Below are 21,254 nucleotides of genomic sequence, written 5' to 3' on the forward strand. Positions count from 1 at the left end.
TAATCAGGAATATGAAGGTGAACGCAATGCAGCAGGTGAACGACATGGACATGGAAGAGCACGATTACCCAATGGTGATACATATGAAGGAGAGTATGCCAATGGTCTGAGAAATGGGCGGGTAAGATAATTATAGAGGATTATTTTGAAAGCCATGCGTGTGTTTCAGCAGTTCCATTAGTTTAGGCACTTCATTATCCTTTTAATTCAAAGTACTATATCTATACCAAATATATTGCAGGGGACCTACAGATTTAAAAATGGTGCTCGCTACATTGGAGAATTCTTTGAGAACAAAAAGCATGGTCAAGGCATTTTTATGTATCCAGATGGATCAAAATATGAAGGTAAAATGTGCATCTTTTGTTGTTGAACATAATTATGAAGGTTTAAATATTTGAGAAGATGAGGTGCTTCAGTGGAATTATGGGAAACAATGAGCTGGGCAGCATATTATTACCTCAATCCACAAAATTATCCCAAAATTCATTTTTCCCTCTTCATTCCCGCCTCACCACGGATGATGTTAGGAGAAGAGTGGATTGAACTTTTTGGCAATAGTTTATTCCTGCCAAATCATCTGATCAAGTGGAATGCTTCATTATATTTAGTGCTGAGCAAATTCTTTGCATTCTTAGTTAGAATCAGAGTAGAAGAGAGTATAATTTATGTTAAAAACAACCCAAGAACATCACAAGAATATTCATTGACGTGTAGTGATTATGCTGACAGACAGTCAAGTTCAGTCCAGAACATTTTCAGATCCTTTCAAAGAGCTATAGGTTCTGAGCATTGTAAAAAATAGGATTCAGTTCTCCAATGCATCCAAGCAAAGCAGCAGAGAGTGGAGGCTAAGGAGAAGCTAATCACAGCTCACCGTTTCTCAGCCACCCAGAGTTGGTGTAAGTTAAAACTTCAGGAAGGCAGTTTTAATTTACCCTGTTGGCAGAGAATTCATCTCCTGTTTTTCCTGGACATGGCTCACTCCTCAGACTTGTCTCCATCCCCGTATACCAAATGGAATACTGTCAGCAGAACTACTGTAAGATGTGGCAGAACCAGTGGTGCAGGTAAAATCCATTTCTTACTGGTACGGTGGGGCAGCAGCTAAAAAGTGGGGGGCATGTGATCTCCCCACGTGACACCTCCATGTGACTCCTCCTGGCCCTGCCCCCAGCCTGGGGCCCCATGCTCTCTCCATCCCCTCCCCTCCCCATGATCCACCCATGTTACCTGCGAAGGGAGTGCTCTGTCCTCCTTCTGTTGTGCCAGAGACTTCAGGAAAGGAGGAGAATGTGGGGTTGCTGGGCAGTCCCATGCCGGCAGCTCCTCCGGCGCGGCTGCTGTACCACCCACAGCCTGGCTGCCCAGTTCTGTCCTCTGGCAGGGCTGCTGTACCGCCCCCAGCCTCTCCCCCAGTCCTATTCTCCGACGGGGCTGCTGTACCACCCACAGCCACGGTACAGCCACACCAGAGAAGAGCCATGGGGCCACCGGCTCCTCCTGTGTCTTTCCGGTACACCATAGCAGTTATAAATACCTTGCTGGTGTGGCATACTGGAGCGTACCGGCCTATTTGCACGGCTGGGCAGAACTCTACACCGGCAGAGATTTCCCCAGAATTTTCCAAGGGGAATCTGTGGCCAGAGAGCTTAGACTTAAGAATCGAGCCTTTAAAGCTTACTTTAAAAAAATGTTTTTACCCTTTGGGAGAACATTTATTTATTTATTTATCATTATTGGTGAGATTGCCAACAGCAGGGGAGGAGTCCATATATATATCTGCACCTATCTTCAATATGATAGCAACCCCCGCAGGGCGCATATATATATATATATATATATGTGAGTTAACACCAAGTGACCCACTATCTATCTGTGGACAATCAGTAAATACTCCGTGGTCCACAATTCCACAATTTGAGACACTATGATTAATATCCTAATGCAGCTTCTACTTCTGGGAGTAGCAAGAGTCTTTTCCCTCCTCTGTATACCTCTATAAGTATGCAGTGCAGAAGAAGTGAGAGATCCAGGAGAAGAAAGCTTTATATATTATAGGTAGATAAGAAATCTGCTGCTTAGTAGAAGCACCCCCACCAAATGTAGGCATTATATCTGACTTTAGCCTAACCAAAAGAAGGCTGAGAGGAGATATGATTGCTCTCTATAAATATATCAGAGAGATAAATACCACGGAGGGAGAAGAAGTATTTAAGCTCAGTACCGATGTGGACACAAGAACAAATGGATATAAACTGGCCATCAGGAAGTTTAGACTTGAAATTAGATGAAGGTTTCTAACCATCAGAGGAGTGAAGTCCTGGAACAGCCTTCCAAGAGAAACAGTGGGGACAAAAGACATATCTGGCTTCAAGATCAAGCTTGATATGTTTATGGAAGGGATGATATGATGGGATAGCCTAATTCTGGCAATTAATTGATCTTCAACTATTAGCGGTAGATATGCCCAGTGGCCTGTGATGGGATGTTAGATGGAGTGGGATCTGAGTTACTACAGAGAATTTTTTCCTTGGTGTCTGGCTGGTGAGTCTTGCCCACATGCTCAGGGTTTAGCTGATCACCATATTTGGGGTCGGGAAGGAATTTTGCTCCAGGGCAGATTGGCAGAGGCCCTGGAGGGGTTTCACCTTCCTCTGCAGTGTGGGGCATGGGTCACTTGCTGGAGGATTCTCTGCACCTTGAAGTCTTTAAACCACGATTTGAAGACTTCAGTAGCTCAGACATTTGTTACAGAAGTGGGTGGGTGAGATTCTGTGGCCTGCGTTGTGCAGGAGGTCAGACTAGACAATCATAATGGTCCCTTCTAACCTTAAAATCTATGATTCTATGACTTGTGATTAAGCATTCACCAGGGAGCATCACTGAACTGTTTTCATCAGAACATGGATTGGAAGGCATGGGAAGATTAGATTTACACTGATGCATCTTGCAGTGCAGAAGAAATGGATGTCAGCAGAAGTGCAAGAAAGAATTAAGTGACTTGCACAGACATAAGTTAAATTAATTTATTTGTGGCAGTGTCTTTTGTCCTGATTCATGTACTGGGAAAGCTACGCTGGATTGTTTGCTCACTGAGGAGCAATTACTTAAGCACTACCTCATGGTTTGCTTTCTGAGGCTAAAATACTGCTAAAATGAGGTCAGACTATATTTTACTAGTGCAGTCTTTGTTTTATATTTCCCCCTCTAAGGAAAGAAGTCTTCACTGATGTCATTGTGACTCCCTTACTTTCTGTCTGCACCTATCTTTAATATGATAGCAACCCCCACAAAAAAACAACCATAAAACTATGTTATATAGGCCCAATCCACAAAGTTATTTAGCCTCCTCACTTCCACTGAAATCAATGGCATTCCATTGAAATTAACATGTGCCAGCAGTTCTTCTTCCATCCCCATATGCTCTTTTAGACTTCTTTTACAGCATTATTTAATATAGCTTGATTTAGATCTTTGCCCTGAACAGAATTCTCAGGATTAATCTGAAGGGTCACTACAATCTTCTACAAATAACAGATTTTAAGAATGCGGTTTCTTCCTTTGTGGTAACAATGTCTAGGAAATGCAACAGTTTAAGCAAGATACTTAAAGAGTCTCATAAGACAGAAGAGCAGCATATCATTAGTCCAGCTCCTGAAATAGAAGCTCATACAGAATATTTCCCCACATTTTAGTACTAGGAATGACTGATTCAATCTGATTTTCTTCACTGTCTTCCCTGAAATATGAGACAGATAAGTCAGACTCCAGCTGCTTCATTAACCATCTTCAGAGAGTTCCTTTCCAGGATGACATTTAATGTGAGGACTAATGCTGTCTCTGCAAAACATCAGGAGGTTGATCTGATTGTTGAAAAAAATGAATAAAAAATGTCAACAGAGTAATGCTGTGCACTATACCATCAGCTTTGAAAGAGGAGGTCAGAACCAAAGACAAAGTTTTTAAATTTAAGTGCTTAATTTAAGGCACCCACATCCATATTTATGCCCCTAAATGAGTGAACAGATTTTCAGATGTTCTGAGCCACCCACCTCCTGTTGCACAGTATCTGAAAATCAGAAAGCTCAGTTACTGGTTTTGGCTTAGGTTCTTTAGAACCTGTTAAAAGATTATTTCAGCTACAGTATAAGACACTCTGAAATAGTCCCACCCTATCATCCTTTCGTCTGATGTGTGTAAATTCTCTCAGATCTTAAAGGTGACCTGGAAAGGAAAATAATTTGCCTTGTGCTGTCTTTTTTTGCTGCTTTGCGATGTGCAAAGGCAGCCTGAAAGGTAGGGGTTTTGCCCTGTGTTAGAAATTTAAATCTTGTGAAGGCCAGGAGACTATATTTACTGGAGAGTTAGTGAAATGGTGATAATCTAAAGTGTTAGTACAGTGAACGTTGTCTGAGTTTACATTTTCAAATACTATATATTCTTCATTCACATAAAAAGTCGACTACATGTCTAGATGATCATTCTAAAGGCTGACTTCTGTGACAAGTAAAATTTATCACATCTCACTCTGTTTTTATCATGTCCATTGCAGGAGAATGGGTAGCAGACCAAAGACATGGCAATGGAATTTACTACTACGTGAATGGAGACACCTACACTGGAGAATGGCTTAGCCACTATAGGTTTGTTTCATTATTACAGTGAACTTTCAAGTTTCTTGATGAAGTAAAAAAAAACATTGTCTTCAGAGTTGTGGATGTCCTTTTGAAAGAGAGAGCTGTGGGAGGGCCTTAGTAACCAAATCCAGTTTGGAATGGGAGGAAAGCCTGCAGTAAGACATCAGCTGATTTAAATAGAGCCAGACACAGAAGGCAGATGAGCATGAATGTATGAAGAAGATGTTATTGGTGTTGGAAATATGGGCTAATGTGGCATTTATTTTAGTCATATGTTTAATGCAATAAAATTGCAAAGAAATCCTGCATTGTTAATTTACAGTAATATAAAGTAAAATTATTATTTGCTTCTCAGGCATGGGCAAGGTACATATCTCTATGCAGAGACTGGCTCTAAATATGTTGGTGGCTGGGTAAATGGGCAACAGGAAGGAGCAGCTGAACTTATTCATCTAAAGCACAGATACCAGGGCAAGTTTGTAAATGGAAATGTAAGTACTGTATGTTGGAAAATGCTATTTGAATTTGAAAAACTAGCAAATGTTGTTGTTTTGGTATGTACTGTTTACATTGAAAAATTAAACCAGGTTCCCCATTTTTCACAGTATTCTTTGAACCATAAATGTAACAGATGTAAATGAATCAATGAGGATGCAAAGTTTCTCCAAAGTTTAGTTTTCTCATTGCATTTTTATTTAATATTGTGTCAATTACATAGTACAGTGTTAAGTGATCTTTTGTATTTTTCATTTACTCCTTCAGAGTTTGCTAGCTTCAAAGTCTTGCTAACTTTTTGTTTCTCTTTTACAGCCGATAGGTCGTGGAAAGTATGTCTTCGATATTGGGTGTGAACAGCATGGTGAATACACACATCTAGACCAGGTAAATAATATAATACAGACTATACCAAATGTTAGAAAACTTACCAATTCAGTTCAGCCTGTTCAAGTGTGGCCTGCCTAGCTCATTACAGGTGCTGTATATTTTAAAAGTCCAACAGCTTTAGTATGTGCTTTTCTAAGCACCAGAGTCAAAAAATCTTGTCTGGCTACTGTGCTGTGCAAGCCCTGACATATGAAGGCCCCATTGCTGCTCTCATTGCAGACACTAGACATTTTGCCATTGATTTCAGTGAAAGCAGGATCATACCTTGCTAGTCTTCTGCAATACAAAAAAGCCAGACAGAATTTTGATTGACTTTGACCTCCATGTTGAAGATGTCATGTCCGTGTACCAGATATGGACTGGCTTCAGAGCTTGCTTCAGGCCCTGTCAAGGTTCCTTCCCCACTCTGAACTCTAGGGTACAGATGTGGGGACCTGCATGAAAACCTCCTAAGCTTACTTTTACCAGCTTAGGTTAAAACTTCCCCAAGATACAAATTAAATTTTACCCTTTTCCCTTGGAATTTCCACTGCCACCACCAAACTTTAACTGGGTTTACTGGGAAACGTGGTTTGGACACGTCTTTCCCCCCCAAATCCTCCCAACCCTTGCACCCCACTTCCTGGGGAAGGTTTGGTAAAAATCCTCACCAATTTGCATATGTGACTACAGGCCCAAACCCTTGGATTTTAGAACAATGAAAAAGCATTCAGTTTTCTTACAAGAAGACTTTTAATAGAAGTAAAGGAATCACCTCTGTAAAATCAGGATGGTAGATACCTTACAGGGTAATTAGATTCAAAACATAGAGAATCCCTCTAGGCAAAACCTTAAGTTACAAAAAAGACACACAGACAGGGATAGTCATTCTATTCAGCACAGTTCTTTTCTCAGCCATTTAAAGAAATCATAATCTAACACATACCTAGCTAGATTACTTACTAAAAGTTTTAAGACTCCATTCCTGTTCTGTCCCTGGCAAAAGCAGCATACAGACAGACACAGGCCCTTTGTTTCTCTCCCTCCTCCCAGCTTTTGAAAGTATCTTGTCTCCTCACTGGTCATTTTGGTCAGGTGCCAGCGAGGTTACCTTTAGCTTCTTAACCCTTTACAGGTGAGAGGATTTTTCTTCTGGCCAGGAGGGATTTTAAAGGGGTTTACCCTTCCCTTTATATTTATGACAGGCCCTGTCCTCCTTCCTTCAGGGGCAGATGAAGAACCCCTACAGGGGCCCAGTGCGTTCCTGACCAAAAGAACCCCAGAATCGATGTCTGGAGGTTGGTCAGGAAACCCGGGGCTGGGACCAGGGTGTTGAGCGGGTACCAGAGCATGGACAGGACTAGTTGATTAAGCACCAGCGCTCTCCCTCGGAGGGAGAGACATTGGAGTAGTCCTGTCCATTTCCGGAGCCACTCTGTCACCCCGCCCTCTAAATTTTCCCAGTTCTCCGGCGGAGAGGGATGCGTGGCAGAAAGGTAAACGCCGAGGTAGAGCAGCGGACCCGCGCTCCACCGGATGGTCTGAAGTGCGGGTGGGAGGAAGCTCGCCTGCCACCAGTCTCCCACCACCAAGCCAGAGCTCTTGACCCAGTTGACCCGGGTGGAGGAGGCTGCCGAATAGATGGCCTGGCAAGCCTCCACCCGTGCCAAGTCGCCGGGGTCCTGGATCACGAGGAGCACGTCATCGGCATACGCCAACAGGACCAGCCACACCTCCGGCTACCGCAGTACCAATCCTGTCAACCTCCTGCGGAGGAGACAGAGGAAGGGCTCAATTGCCAGAGCGTACAGCTGGCCCGAGAGGGGGCACCCCTGCTGTACTCCTCGCCCGAAGCTGACCGGTTCAGTCAGAGTCCAGTTGAGCTTAACCAGACACTCTGCGGAAGCGTACAGCACCCGGAGAAAACCCACGAACTGGGGTCCGAAGCCAAACGCCTGCAGAGTGCTCAGGAGGTACCCATGGTCCACCCTATCGAACGCCTTCTCCTGATGTAGGGACAGGAGGGCGAACAACAGACTGTCTCTACGCCCGAGTTCCAAAAGGTCCTGAACCAGAAATAGGTTATCAAAGATACTGCAGTCCAGGACGGGTGGATCACGTCCGCCAGCACAGACCCTAGCTGCAGCGAGACTGCTTTCGCTATGATTTTGTAGTCTGTGTTGAGGAGCAAGACGAGACGCCAATTTCGTAAATCGCGGAGGTCCCCCTTCTTCGGCAATAAGGCGAGCATAGCTCGCCTGCACGAAAGAGGGAGGACCCCACTCTGCAGAGACTCGGCCCAGACGGTGACTAGGTCTGGGCTGAGGACATCCCAAAACACGCGGTAGAACTCCACAGTCAGACCGTCCATGCCTGGAGACTTATTAGTGGGCATACGACGGAGGGCTTCTGAGAACTCGGCCAGAGTGAGAGGCAACTCTAGCCAGTCTTGGTCGCTCGTGCTGACCGTAGGGAGCTCCTCCCAAAGCACTCTGCAAGTGCTAGGGTCGGTCGGATCCAGGGAGAAAAGACTTGCGTAGAAGGCTTGGGCCCTTCCGCACATCTCTGCCGGTTCCGTGACGGGGGTGCTGTCTTCTGCCAGGAGGCAGGTGACATGTTTCTTGGCCCCCCTCGTTTTCTCCAGGGCATAGAAGAAGCGGGAGCCGCGATCCATCTTCCGAAGGAGGCGGATGCGGGGTCGAACAAAGGTGCCCCGGGCCCGATGGTCCTCGAGGGCCCAGAGCTCCTCCCTCTTCTTCCGGCACGCTCCGCAGAGGAGCAGGTCTTCGGGGCTGGTGGCCAAATGCCTCTCCAGCTCTAAGACCTCCCGTTCCAACTGCTCTATCGCCTCATTTCTCCGTCCGCTGGTGCCCCAGGTGTAGTCGCGGCAGAAAAGCTGGGCACGCACCTTCCCCAGGTCCCACCATCGCCGCGCCAAGGGAAAGGCACACCGCTGCCCTCGCCAGGCCAGCCAGAATTCCCGGGAGGACGTCACAAAGCCCTCATCCTCCAACAGGCTGTTGTTAAAATGCCAATAGGCTGGCCCCGGCCTCTCCGCACAGAGGGAGGCTGTCACGGTGGCTAGGTGATGGTCAGAAAATGGGGCCAGCCAAATGCTGGAGGAGTGGGCTCGTGAGAGATGGAAGCGTGATAAATAAATGCGGCCGAACCGGGAGTGGCTCAACCGATGGGCTTCCCGCCGGACAAAGGTGAACGTGGAAGTGTCATCCGGGTGGTGGTCACGCCAGATGTCCACTAGGGAGTGATGTTCAACTATCTCCCGGAGGGTGTCCTCGGCGGCTGGGCACTGCTCGGTCCCCGAGCGGTCTCGCTCCTAGAGGGTGGTATTAAAATCCCCTTCCAGGACCAGGCACTCGTGAGAATCCAAGGTGCCGAGGAAGGCAGATGCCTGCTGATAGAATTGCAGCCGCCTCGGGCCCGATGTCGGGGCATAGACGTTAATGAGGTTAACCACGAGCTCCTCTATACGGACCTGGAGATGCAGCAGGCAACCCGGCATGGCCTCGGCGACCCCTAGCACCTCGGGCCGTAGGTCAGGGGAGAACAGGGTCGCCATTCCAGCCTGCCGAATCGTGGAAAGGCTAAAGTAGACCTTGTCCCCCCACTCCAGCCGCCAACTGTCTTCGGCGGTCGGATCCGTATGGGTCTCTTGCAGGAAAATCACAGAGTACCCTCCCTCCCGAAGGAAGGAGAGCACCTGGGACCTGCGGAGAGCCATCTTACAACCCCAGGTGTTCAACGTTGCGATGGTGAGAGGTGTCATGGGGGAGGCCGGGGGGATCCTCACTGGCAGGGACGCTCGCATCCCCCAGCGGGCCACGCAACAGTCCTTGACCCATCCTGTAGATGAGTAATTGGTCACGGAAGACGCGGACCTGCCAGTAGGCCACGGCATCCTGCTTCCCCATCCCTTTATCTTCCCCCATGAGGGCCCTTGTGGCCCGGAGGATATGAAAAAAATTCCCCCATCACTGGAGAGCAAGCTGTACCTTGTTGCGGGAGCCACGGACATCCTCTAAAAACTTCCGCAGCTCTCCTCGCAGCTCATGGGGGGGTGGGGTTACGGTTTCCCGGTTGTTCCCCGGCGGGGCGCTTGGTGCAGCCCCGTAGTCCACTAAAACGGACAAGCAGGGTGCGGACCCCCGGCAGGGTGCCTGATGGGCTGGAGCTTCTAGGCCTGCCTCAAGCTCTGGGGCGATAGGGGGTGGTGGAGGGAAGATAGCAGCTCCTAATGGGTCAGGGCGGGAGAACACAAAGGCCGCTCTCTGGGGGTCATCAGTTGGGAAAGGGAAGGAGACAGCCCCGGTGGCAGCAATGACATTGCAGGAGGTAAATTGGATAGGGGCAGGGGCAGAGGCGAGGTTCTGGGTTTCGGGAGGCAAGCAGCTGGATGGTGGCGCCTCCCAATCAGACTCGAGGGTTAAGGGGGTGGAGAGGGAGCTCTCAGTGATATCGGGCGCGGGCTCTATGGTGGATTTAGCGGCCACAGCATCAGGAGGTGGATTATGTTCTGTTGGGCCCCAGCCCGGGAAGGAAATCGATTGCTCCGCACCAACGGGGGTGCCCCTGGCGACTCGTGTCCCAGCCGTGTGGCACCGGCTGTCACCTGAGCAGGCTCGGTGGTCATCAGCAGGGTGCCATCAGCGGCCAGGTTGTGAGAGGAGTCCAAGGGCTCCTCGGAGGTGGGAGCAGAAGCAGCAGTTAGGGGGAGGGAGCATGGGGAAAAGAGGGGTGGAGTGAGGTCGCCCAAATCGAGGTTTGCTGGCAAAAGGTCGTTCTCCCCCTGGGCAACAGGGGTCAGATCTAGGGCCTCGATCTCCTCAAACATGGAGGAGAGGACACTTTCCGTCGCCCCAGGGTTCTCCCCGCTGGCACCTGCCACGACAGCTTCCTTGGGGTTCACGGGGGTTTCGGGTAGTGTCAGGACAGAAGGAGCTTCCTCGAGGATCTCGGAGGGGAGGGTCGCCCGTGGAGGGGAAACACTACCTGCCGGTGCTACCACGTCTTTCCCAGCTGACACCGATGGATGGGACGCACTCGTGGGCAAAGCGGAAGGTTTGGCTTCCTGGTCTTCCGGGGGGCCTCCGCCTCAGCTAGATGAGGCGGAGCTTGAGCCTTCTGCTTGCCTCACTTCCCCTGGACTAGGGCCCAGCCCTCCACGGCATCATCTGGGGGCTGGTTAGCAGGGGTCGTGTCAGGGGGTAAAGGCGATGGCTCAGGGACTTGGTGGGGGGACGGTGGGGCGGCATAAGGGAGGGAGGATTCTCTCCCATGCCTGGTGGTATCTCTGCCACACCCTCCTCCATAGGCCCCGCCAGATTGTCAGCACAAGGGCGGGGCTCTCCTGCTCGTCTGGGCGTTGTAGGGGAGGTGCCCCTGGGGCCTGAGCGGGAGAAGTGGTGGTCCGAGGGGGGGGGCGGGTTTGGGTATCGGGCGGCCAGGGGCATTGGCAATGACGGGGCCGATGTCCTGCCGGGTCTCGGGGATCCCAGGTGCCCCTCCTTGCCGGGCTAAGGGGAAGTCCCTCCGGACATGCCCTGATGCCCGGCAGAGGTAGCACCGGGCTTCCCCCATGGAGAAATACACCCAGTAACGGGCCCCCTGGTGGGGGACTAGGAAGGACCCCTTGAGCGCCTCTGTCACATGCTGCTGACGGCAGTAGAAGCTGCACTTGCCGGCGGAAGGAAAAGATGTGATGGAGGGTGGGTTCCTTGCAGCCCAACGGGAGAGGGCTGATGACAGAAACAGGTTTCCCCAGGGTGGAGAGGGCAGGTAACAGGGCAGCATTTGGGAGAAAAGGAGGGACAGAGGTCAGGACCAGGCAGACGCCCAGGTCCTCTAGTGGCTCTAGGGGGACAACCCCCTCCCCCACCGCCAGGTCCCTCTCCACCGCCTCCTGGGCGGCAGCCTCTGATGCTAAGAAGAAGACGACCTTCCCACCACCCTTGCCAATGCCCGCACGTAGGTCTCCACGTGGGGCGAGGCGGGCACCAGGAGGCATTGGACACCGTGCTTCCTTGTCATGGTGGGGAAGGGGCCCTGGCCCCTGTTGATGGTGGCGGAGACAGTGGGCGGGAGAGATGACGAGGCGGCAGGCGGGGGGGCTGCCGCCGCCCAGGCATACGTCCTGGGGGGTGAGGGAGGGACACCCGCAGAGCAAGGCAGCAGGGAGGGACGCTGTGGTCGGTGGAGGGGTCACAGCAGTGGGGGTAGCCCTTGCCACGGAAGGCCTGGTGGTTTTAGTGGGGCCCTTCCCCTTCTTTTTGCCCTGGCCTTTCCCGCCGGTTGGGGGGGCTCCCCTAGAGGCTGGGGAGGCGGTGGGCATGGCAGCGGTGGAGGTCCCCCCCGTGCCCTCCATTGCTGATGCCCCGGCGGTGGCGGTGGCAGGTGGTTAACAGGAGTTGGGGTCAGGTAAAAAGGGGCAGGCTGCGGGATGGGCAGTTCGGGAGGGTGGAGGGGCGGCACATGAACCACCATACGCTTGTCCAGAGAGTCCTGTTTGGTTGGCTGGTGCTTCTGGCCCACACGGTGGAATCTGGGCGAGCAACTAAGTCCAGAGGCAGATGTTAAACAGCCAGCAATGACGATGGAGGGGGCAGTGATGAGGATAGTACTGTGGGGGTTGGGAGGACACAGATGGATCGGGGGGCAGCTCCATGCCACACCCCCTGTGTCCCTACAAACACAGTCACGACACAGTCAAGGCCTCCCCCCACACGAGAGCACAGTTCGAAAGTTACTCAGTCTTGGGCCCCCTCCACAGCGATTTGTAGATTCCCTGGGCGTTGTTCCTCCGGTAGACGGCTTTTTCTCTGTCTATTCTGGGCTTTCTTTTTTGCATTCCAGAAATGCCGGAGCAAGCAATAAGATTCCTCTCAGCCAGAGACGGGTCCGCAGACAAACAGCAAGCGGCTGGGTCTGGGGGCTGGATCCCTCCACTCCCCCCCTCTGGGGAGCAGTCCGGCAGGCCCCTCCTCTCTCGGGGGGGGGGGTGTTTCAGCTGGAGCAGCAGCAGCATCTGGAGGGGGGGGGGGGGCTAATAGCCAGCCGGCAGCCAGCCAGCACTCTAGCAACAGCAGAGAAAGAAAAAAAACAACAAAAAGAAAAGAAAGCGGGGAGAGCATCTGGCCCGGTCAAGGGGGAAGCCAAAAGCAGGGGCAAAAAGCAAGGAAAGCCGAGGCCAGAGGGCAGCGGCAGGAGAGCAGGCTAAGTAGGTCCCTTTTCCCTGGATAAGGTAACAGGGAAGGTTTTTTTTTTTTTTTTTTTGAAACAAAAAGAAAGTTTATTGGTAACGCTTACAGAATTACCAAAGGAAACAAAACAACTATGCAACAAAACAACGCAATCAGAAGGTATAACACTGCAGCTTTCAGGAGGGAGAAGTGTTCAGGCTAGCCTGGGCCCAGAGCGGGGGGGCTTCCTCGACACTCGTGGTCTTCCACCCTCCTGAGTTACCTGGTGGCCTAGAGCGGGGGGGCTTCCTTGACACTCGTGGTCTTCCACCCCCTCGAGTTACCCAGTGCTGCGCCCAGTGTCACCGATCCTCCCTCTCCTGAGAGTGCCCGGTAAGATGGACATGGCTGCGGGGTGGGCGGTTTGGGGGGGGTAGACACCCATGTATTATAGGACCCCTCCTAGATGACAGGAATGATGGTATCCACAGCGGCAATGGCTGGGGATGGCGTCTCTCGCTCTTCCCCTCAATCAAAGGGTCAGACGGAGGGAACTGGACGGGGTCACCGAGCAGAGAACCCCAGCCAGCGCCCACCGCTCCTCGAAGGCGTCAAGGGAGTCGGTGGACGCCGCCCAGAGGAACTCCGCCTGGATACGTGAATGTACTGAGGATCGGAAAACGGCCCCACAATCGCAGGATGTTTCATGGGCCAACCTCCTCTCTCTGGTTTTATAAATGGCTGTTTTAGCCAAAGCTAGGAGGAGGTTGACCAGAAGATCCCGTGACCTTGTGGGGCCACGGATGGGAAGTGTATAGATAAAAAGGTGGGGGGAAAAATGAAGCGTAATAAAATATTTGTGAGGAGCCGGAAAAGGGGCTGCAATCTGGCACACTCTAAATACACGTGCGCCAGGGTTTCCCTCACATTACAAAAAGGACAAGTGTCCGGAATGGGGTAAACCGTGTCAGAAACACGCCCGTGCTCACAGCTCCGTGAAGGAGCCGCCAACTGATGTTCCCGACGGGCCTTGGGACCAAGGTGGAATACAGACTGGCCCACCGAGGTTGCTCAGCCTCCAAAGGTGGCAGGAGATCCCGCCACTTTGTATCGGGGCGGGACACCAGGGTGTGGGCGTGAAGGGTGTGAAGCGTAAGTGTATATAAGTATTTCCGTGGTGCAATTGGAAAGCTAACCGGCTGCAGTTCGTGCAGTCGGCTTGCAGTGAAAGGGTGAGGGATTTGTTGGGATCTACGGGGTGGGGGCCCGATGGAAAGGTCGGCGGGCCTGGGGTAAGGGATGGGCGGGGTGCGCCCTCGCACAAGGCTCGGCTAACATAAGCCCAAGCAGCGGGGGTCAAGGCGGCCTTCACCTCCTGAAGTACGCGCCGGGGGGTACGGAGGCTGGAGAGCCCCATGCGCCAAGCGAGCATCAGGGGATCCAGCCAGTCTCTCCGGTCGTAGTCCAGGAGGTCTCCGACCCTCGTGACTTCCGCCAGGACCAACCTCTGGCGCACCGAGCGGGACTCCGCCACCTGCACACGGAGCTGGGGGTTGTGTAGCAGGGGCTCCGTGAGGAGATCTGCTCCCACGGTGGCCGCCACGGACCTGGTTGTTAGAAACAGTTTCCAGGTCCGGAGGAGGTCCTGGTAGAAGACCGGCAGCCCGGAGAGGTCTCGCGGAAAACCCCTCGGAGAAAGATAAAAGAGCTGCTGGTCATATTGAAGCCCTTGGAAATGGCACAGGAAGGCGTGCGCCAGTATGCTCCACACCGAACTACGTGCACTATAAAAGAGCCTCTGCAGGGCCTGGAGGCGGAAAACGCGGACCTGAGTGTACAGACACTTCAGGCCCTGCCCTCCTTCCTTCAGGGGTAGATGAAGAACTCCAACAGGGGCCCAGTGCATTCCTGACCAGAAGAACTCTAGAATCAATCTCCGGAGGTGGGTCAGGAAACCCGGGGCCGGGGCCAGGGCCAGGGTGTTGAGCCGGTACCAGAGCGTGGACAGGACTAGTTGGTTAAGCACCAGTGCTCTCCCTCGGAGGGAGAGACATCGGAGAAGCCTCGTCCATCTCCGGATCCGCTCTATCACCCCGCCCTCTAAATTTTGCCAGTTCTCTGGCGGGGAAGGATGCGTGGCGGAAAGGTAAACGCCAAGATAGAGCAGTGGACCCGCACTCCACCGGATGATCTGAAGTGCGGGTGGGAGGGAGCTTACCTGCCGCCAATCCCCCACCGCCAAGCCGGAGCTCTTGACCCAGTTGACTCGGGCGGAGGAGGCTGCCGAATAGATGGCTTGGCATGCCTCCACTCGCGCCAAGTCGCCCGGGTCCTGGACCATGAGGAGTACGTCATCGGCGTACGCTGACAGGACCAGCCGCAGCTCTGGCTCCCACAGCACCAACCCTGTCATCCTCCTGCGGAGGAGACAGAGGAAAGGCTCGATCGCCAGAGCGTACAACTGGCCCGAGAGGGGGCACCCCTGCCGCACTCCTCGCCCGAAGCTGACCGGTTCAGTCAGGGTCCAGTTGAGCCTAACCAAACACTCCGTGGAGGCATACAGCACCCGGAGAAAACTCACAAACTGAGATCCAAATCCAAACGCCTGCAGAGTGCTCAGGAGGTACCCATGGTCTACTCTATCGAACGCCTTCTCCTGATCAAGAGACAGGAGGGCGAACGATAGACCATCTCTCCGCCCGAGTTCCAAAAGGTCTCGGACTAGAAAGAGGTTGTCGAAAATGCTGCGACCCGGGACAGTATAGGTCTGGTCTGGGTGGACCACGTCCGCCATCACGGACCCTAACCGCAGCGAGATTGCTTTCGCTACGATTTTGTAATCCGTGCTAAGGAGTGAGACGGGACGCCAGTTTCGTAGATCGCGGAGGTCCCCCTTCTTCGGCAGCAAAGTGAGCACCGCTCGCCTGCATGACAGAGGGAGGACCCCTCTCTGCAAGGACTCAGCCCAGACGGTGACTAGGTCTGGGCCGAGAATGTCCCAGAACGCGCGGTAAAACTCCACGGTCAGCCCGTCCATGCCCGGAGATTTATTGGTGGGCATGCGACGGAGGGCTTCCGAGAACTCGGCCAGGGTGAGAGGCAGCTCTATTCGGTCTCGGTCGCCCACGCTGACCGTGGGGAGTTCCTCCCAGAGCACCTCGCAAGCGTCAGGATCGGTCGGGTCCGGGGAGAAAAGGCTTGTGTACAAGTCACGGGCCCTCCCACACATCTCCTCCGGATCCGTGAGGGGGGTGCCGTCTTCCGCAAGAAGCCAGGTGACGTGTTTCTTGGCCCCCCTCGTTTTCTCCAGGGCATAGAAGAAGCGGGAGCCGCGGTCCATCTCCCGAAGGAGGCGGATGCGGGACCGAACGAAGGCACCTCGGGCCCGGTGGTCCTCGAGGGCCTGGAGCTCCTCCTGCTTCTCCCGGCACGCTCCGCAGAGGGACGGGTCCTCGGGATCGGCGGCCAGGCGCCTCTCCATCTCTAAGACCTCCCGTTCCAACTGCTCTATCGCCGCATTTTGCCGTCGGCTGGTGCCCCGAGTGTAGTCACGGCAGAAGAGCTTGGCGCGCACCTTCCCGAGATCCCACCATCGCCGCACCGAGGGAAAGACACGCCACTGCTCTCGCCAGGCCAGCCAAAACTCCCGGAAGGACATCACAAAGCTCTCGTCCTCCAACAGGCTGTTATTAAAGTGCCAATAGAATCATAGAATCATAGAATATCAGGGTTGGAAGGGACCCCAGAAGGTCATCTAGTCCAACCCCCTGCTCGAAGCAGGACCAATTCCCAGTTAAATCATCCCAGCCAGGGCTTTGTCAAGCCTGACCTTAAAAACCTCTAAGGAAGGAGATTCTACCACCTCCCTAGGTAACGCATTCCAGTGTTTCACCACCCTCTTAGTGAAAAAGTTTTTCCTAATATCCAATCTAAACCTCCCCCACTGCAACTTGAGACCATTACTCCTTGTTCTGTCATCTGCTACCATTGAGAACAGTCTAGAGCCATCCTCTTTGGAACCCCCTTTCAGGTAGTTGAAAGCAGCTATCAAATCCCCCCTCATTCTTCTCTTCTGCAGGCTAAACAATCCCAGCTCCCTCAGCCTCTCCTCATAACTCATGTGTTCCAGACCCCTAATCATTTTTGTTGCCCTTTGCTGGACTCTCTCCAATTTATCCACATCCTTCTTGAAGTGTGGGGCCCAAAACTGGACACAGTACTCCAGATGAGGCCTCACCAATGTCGAATAGAGGGGAACGATCATGTCCCTCTATCTGCTTGCTATGCCCCTACTTATACATCCCAAAATGCCATTGGCCTTCTTGGCAACAAGGGCACACTGCTGACTCATATCCAGCTTCTCATCCACTGTGACCCCTAGGTCCTTTTCCGCAGAACTGCTGCCTAGCCATTCAGCCCCTAGTCTGTAGCGGTGCATTGGATTCTTCCATCCTAAGTGCAGGACCCTGCACTTATCCTTATTGAACCTCATCAGATTTCTTTTGGCCCAATCCTCCAATTTGTCTAGGTCCTTCTGTATCCTATCCCTCCCCTCCAGCGTATCTACCACTCCTCCCAGTTTAGTATCATCCGCAAATTTGCTGAGAGTGCAATCCACACCATCCTCCAGATCATTTATGAAGATATTGAACAAAACCGGCCCCAGGACCAACCCTTGGGGCACTCCACTTGATACCGGCTGCCAACTAGACATGGAGCCATTGATCACTACCCGTTGAGCCCGACAATCTAGCCAGCTTTCTACCCACCTTATAGTGCATTCATCCAGCCCATACTTCCTTAACTTGCTGACAAGAATACTGTGGGAGACCGTGTCAAAAGCTTTGCTAAAGTCAAGAAACAATACATCCACTGCTTTCCCTTCATCCACAGAACCAGTAATCTCATCATAAAAGGCGATTAGATTAGTCAGGCATGACCTTCCCTTGGTGAATCCATGCTGGCTGTTCCTGATCACTTTCCTCTCATGCAAGTGCTTCAGGATTGATTCTTTGAGGACCTGCTCCATGATTTTTCCAGGGTCGGCCCCGGTCTCTCTGGTCGGCCCCGGTCTCTCTGCATGGAGGGAGACCGTTACAGTGACTAAATGATGATCGGAGAATGGGGCCGGCTGAATGGCGGAGGAGTGGGCCTGTGAAATATGGAAACGGGATAAGTAAATACGGTCCAACCGAGAATGGTGTGACCGATGGGCCTCCACCCGGACAAAGGTAAACGTGGAGGTGTCATCTGGGTGATGGTCACGCCAGACGTCCACTAGGGAGTGATGGTCAACTATCCCTTGGAGAATATTTGCAGCGGCCGGACTCGGTTTGGCCCCTGAGCGGTCCCGTTCCTCGAGGGTGGTGTTAAAGTCCCCTCCCAGGACCAGGCACTCATGCGAATCCAGGGTGCCGAGAAAGTCGGACACCTGCTGATAAAATTGTGGCCGCCTGGAGCTCATTTGCGGGGCATAGATGTTAACAAGATTAACCACGAGCCCCTCCATATGGACTCGAAGGTGCAGCAGGTGGCCCGGCACGGCCTCATTGACCCTTAGCACCTCAGGCCGTAGGTTGGGGGAGAACAGGGTCGCCACTCCAGCTTGCCAGGTCGCGAAGTGACTAAAGTATACCCCGTCCCCCCACTCCAGCCGCCACCTATCCTCGGCGGCCGGGTCCGTATGGGTCTCCTGCAGGAAAACTACAGAGTACCTTCCTTCCCGAAGGTAAGAGAGCACCTGGGACCTGCGGAGAGCCATCCTACAGCCCCTGGTATTCAGGGTCGCAATAATAAAAGGCGTCATGCGGAGGGCGGGGGGGGCATCTTCTTGCTTTTGAGTGTGGTCTTTCAGACCTGTTTCTGACTACCTGACCTACATATTCTAGTTATATAATAAAAATAATAATGCCTAACTAGAAATTACAAATATATTTTTAGCTTAGTATTTTGGTTTCAAGGTAACAAACATGCTGCATTTAGTTCAGAGCTTACTCTTTTTCTATATTGCCTGACATGCCAGATCTTAGTCTATTACATGCTATTTCAAAACTTCCAGTGAAACAATTATTTCAAATATAATCTCACCTAAATGAAAGTTTTGGGCAATTTGTAATGCTTTTTTTCTTCAAAAAGTGTCTTTCTAATTTTTCCATCTTTCTACATTTAACATGTCAATCTAGTTCACGTTTATTTTTCTTTCATTGATTTGCTCAGCTAATACAACTAAAGGACAAGAGAAAGGGCAGCAAAAAACTGCCTTCTGTTCCAGGGTATGGGAACCCACACACCACTGAAGGCTTTATCTTCATAGAGCCTAGTGTAACAGAGGTACTCTCTGGGTTTGAATGAAGTGTTTCTGCTGCATGGTTTTCCCACATTTAACAAAAAAGAGGAGTGTGGGAAACAAAATCTCTTCATAATATCAGTTTCAATGAGAAACTTTTGCTTTACCTGTAAAATTTAACTCCAGTTGTTTTTGTTTAAGACCTTTGACAGTCTTAGCCCCTAACTATAGCATTACTCTCAAGTGAATCCTGTGATTATTTTTTACTGTAGGTCACAGTGCTATACTCTCATTATAGTAATGAGAATAAACAGTCAAAACTTTGCTCGTTTGCTGTAGTTGAAATAGTTGTAGTACAAGACTCATTTTCAAATAAAATTGATTTAAGAAAAGTTAGCTTTCAGTACAGCTAGCTAGTCTATTACTTAAACTCTCCCACTTTTGTATAAAATAAATCATTCTTATTTGTAAAGAAAGTGACAGAAGGGCTGATATTGAGAGCACAAAAGCTCATGTACAATATTACAATCTTCATAAGTTTCATGGATCTTACCTGAGCACAGACTGCACAACCGTGAGAAGCAGAGAGCAATTTTCTCTTGCTTGCCTATTTCTGTAAGGGGTTGGGACAGAAAGCTGTATCATCCCACTGGGAGAACCGGGATGCATTTTCCCTCTGTTGCTGAATGCCTCTGTGAGCTCCCTATGTGCCAGATCTATGGTGTAGGCCAGTGTGGAAAGGAGGCGGGTAATGATCGTGCCTTCTCTCCTTTCCATCCCTTTTGTGGAGTTGGGAAAATGGAACAACCCAGTCTCTGTAGGTACTGCTCTTAGGCTCAGCCCTTCTGAGAGTTGCAGAATGATTAAGGAAGAAGGCTCTTTGGGCCTTCATGACACCCTGTGTTACCTGAATCTAAGCATAATTAAAAAAGGAAACTAGCAAAAAAAAAAAATTAAATTTTGAGACCAACATTGTAACTAACTAACTGACTGCCTCCAAGTTTTCTAGCTTGGAATGATTTACTCTCTCTTCTAAAGTTTGTGACTATTAATGTTGTTTGGTTGTTGTTACATACTGGCACCTTACTCTAAAGGGCTGTATTGTTACCATTTCAAACTCAGGGTAAAGAGATTTCAGTACATGCAAACAGGCTCGTAGTCATTACCCTCACATTCCTAAATGTGATGCTAGATTTTTTTATGTTTTTTTTAGGATAAAGGGGAGGAAGAGGAAGAGGAGGAATCTGTGTCAATTATTCCAAAATGGAAAGCAAAAAATATTACTAAATTAACTCTGTGGACACCAGGGGTTGAAAAACCACCACCTCCTGAAGAGCCTCTAGCAGCAGAAGAGATGCCAGCAACTGCAGGTTTGTCCCAATGAACTGTTGGAAACCCCTGCCCCCCAAAATTCCCCAAACTGTTTCTGCCTGATTAATTTGAATATATCATAATAAGAGAGTTGTACTTTTTGTCAGTTTACAAGGTGCTGGATATTAGTGACAGCTAAAAGTTTGAAGGTTCATCTTATTGCAGCACATTCATATGCTGCACAATGCATACTGAGTATACTTCCATTTGATATAATGTGTTATTAGTAACAGACACAACTGTCCTGGGAAGCCTGTAACATTAGAGAAATTATTACAATCTGATTCAGGGCTTGATACTGCAAACCGTCTATAAGCATTCCCCATGAAATCAGTGGGACTACTCACATGAGCAAAGGCTACAGGATTGGGCCTAAGATGTTAGCTGTTACTTAAGAATAAAAATAATGGCAATGAGCAGATCTATACAATTCTTCTCCCCGCCCCCCCATAGTCTGGCGTATATCTCCTATTCTCCCATTTCAGTTACTGAGGAACCTCCTGCTGAGGAACCTGTTGAGGTTGGGGAACCTCCTGCTGAAGCTACAGAGCCTATTGAAGAGCTGTCCTCAATTAAGGAGGGAGAAGAAGAGGAGGAAGGGGGCAAAGACGATCAAGTGGATCAGGGTGAGGAAGAAAGAGGAATGAGTGATTATAGTTGGTCATCTGAAATGGTGCATGTCAACTAGCTGAACATGTGTCATTGTGTGGGGGTACATTATCATTCTGAAAAGATAGTAAACTCTTGTTTTTCATAAAGGGCCAAATCTTCACAAGGTGGCTTCTAATTTTGTATACTGAATTTTATGTGCATTATTGTTTGCACATAATGGATATTTGAAACTTGCGTGTACAAGGAGGCCGGGCTACATGCCTTACCAAATTTAGCCCCTCAGAGTGA

At 50.7% G+C, this 21,254-nt stretch overlaps 1 protein-coding gene across 3 annotated transcripts in view; it reads left to right on the forward strand.

Annotated features, from left to right (window-relative positions):
- The window catches only part of RSPH1 (radial spoke head component 1), a 30,785-nt gene that overhangs the window by 1,662 nt on the left and 7,869 nt on the right, over positions 1 to 21,254 (forward strand). For 2 of the 3 annotated variants that reach the window (XM_084633116.1, XM_084633115.1), the window contains exons 2-9: positions 8 to 121; positions 242 to 347; positions 993 to 1,070; positions 4,556 to 4,646; positions 4,996 to 5,131; positions 5,451 to 5,522; positions 20,197 to 20,353; positions 20,840 to 20,980. In XM_084633116.1, coding sequence (XP_084489242.1) covers positions 8 to 121; positions 242 to 347; positions 993 to 1,070; positions 4,556 to 4,646; positions 4,996 to 5,131; positions 5,451 to 5,522; positions 20,197 to 20,353; positions 20,840 to 20,980 — 895 coding nt within the window. The remainder of the gene's footprint in view (positions 1 to 7; positions 122 to 241; positions 348 to 992; positions 1,071 to 4,555; positions 4,647 to 4,995; positions 5,132 to 5,450; positions 5,523 to 20,196; positions 20,354 to 20,839; positions 20,981 to 21,254) is intronic. The other variant, XM_084633117.1, reaches the window with a different exon arrangement.

This window comes from Lepidochelys olivacea, assembly GCF_965140295.1.
Source record: "Lepidochelys olivacea isolate rLepOli2 genome assembly, chromosome: 1".
Taxonomy (NCBI): Eukaryota; Metazoa; Chordata; order Testudines; family Cheloniidae; genus Lepidochelys; species Lepidochelys olivacea.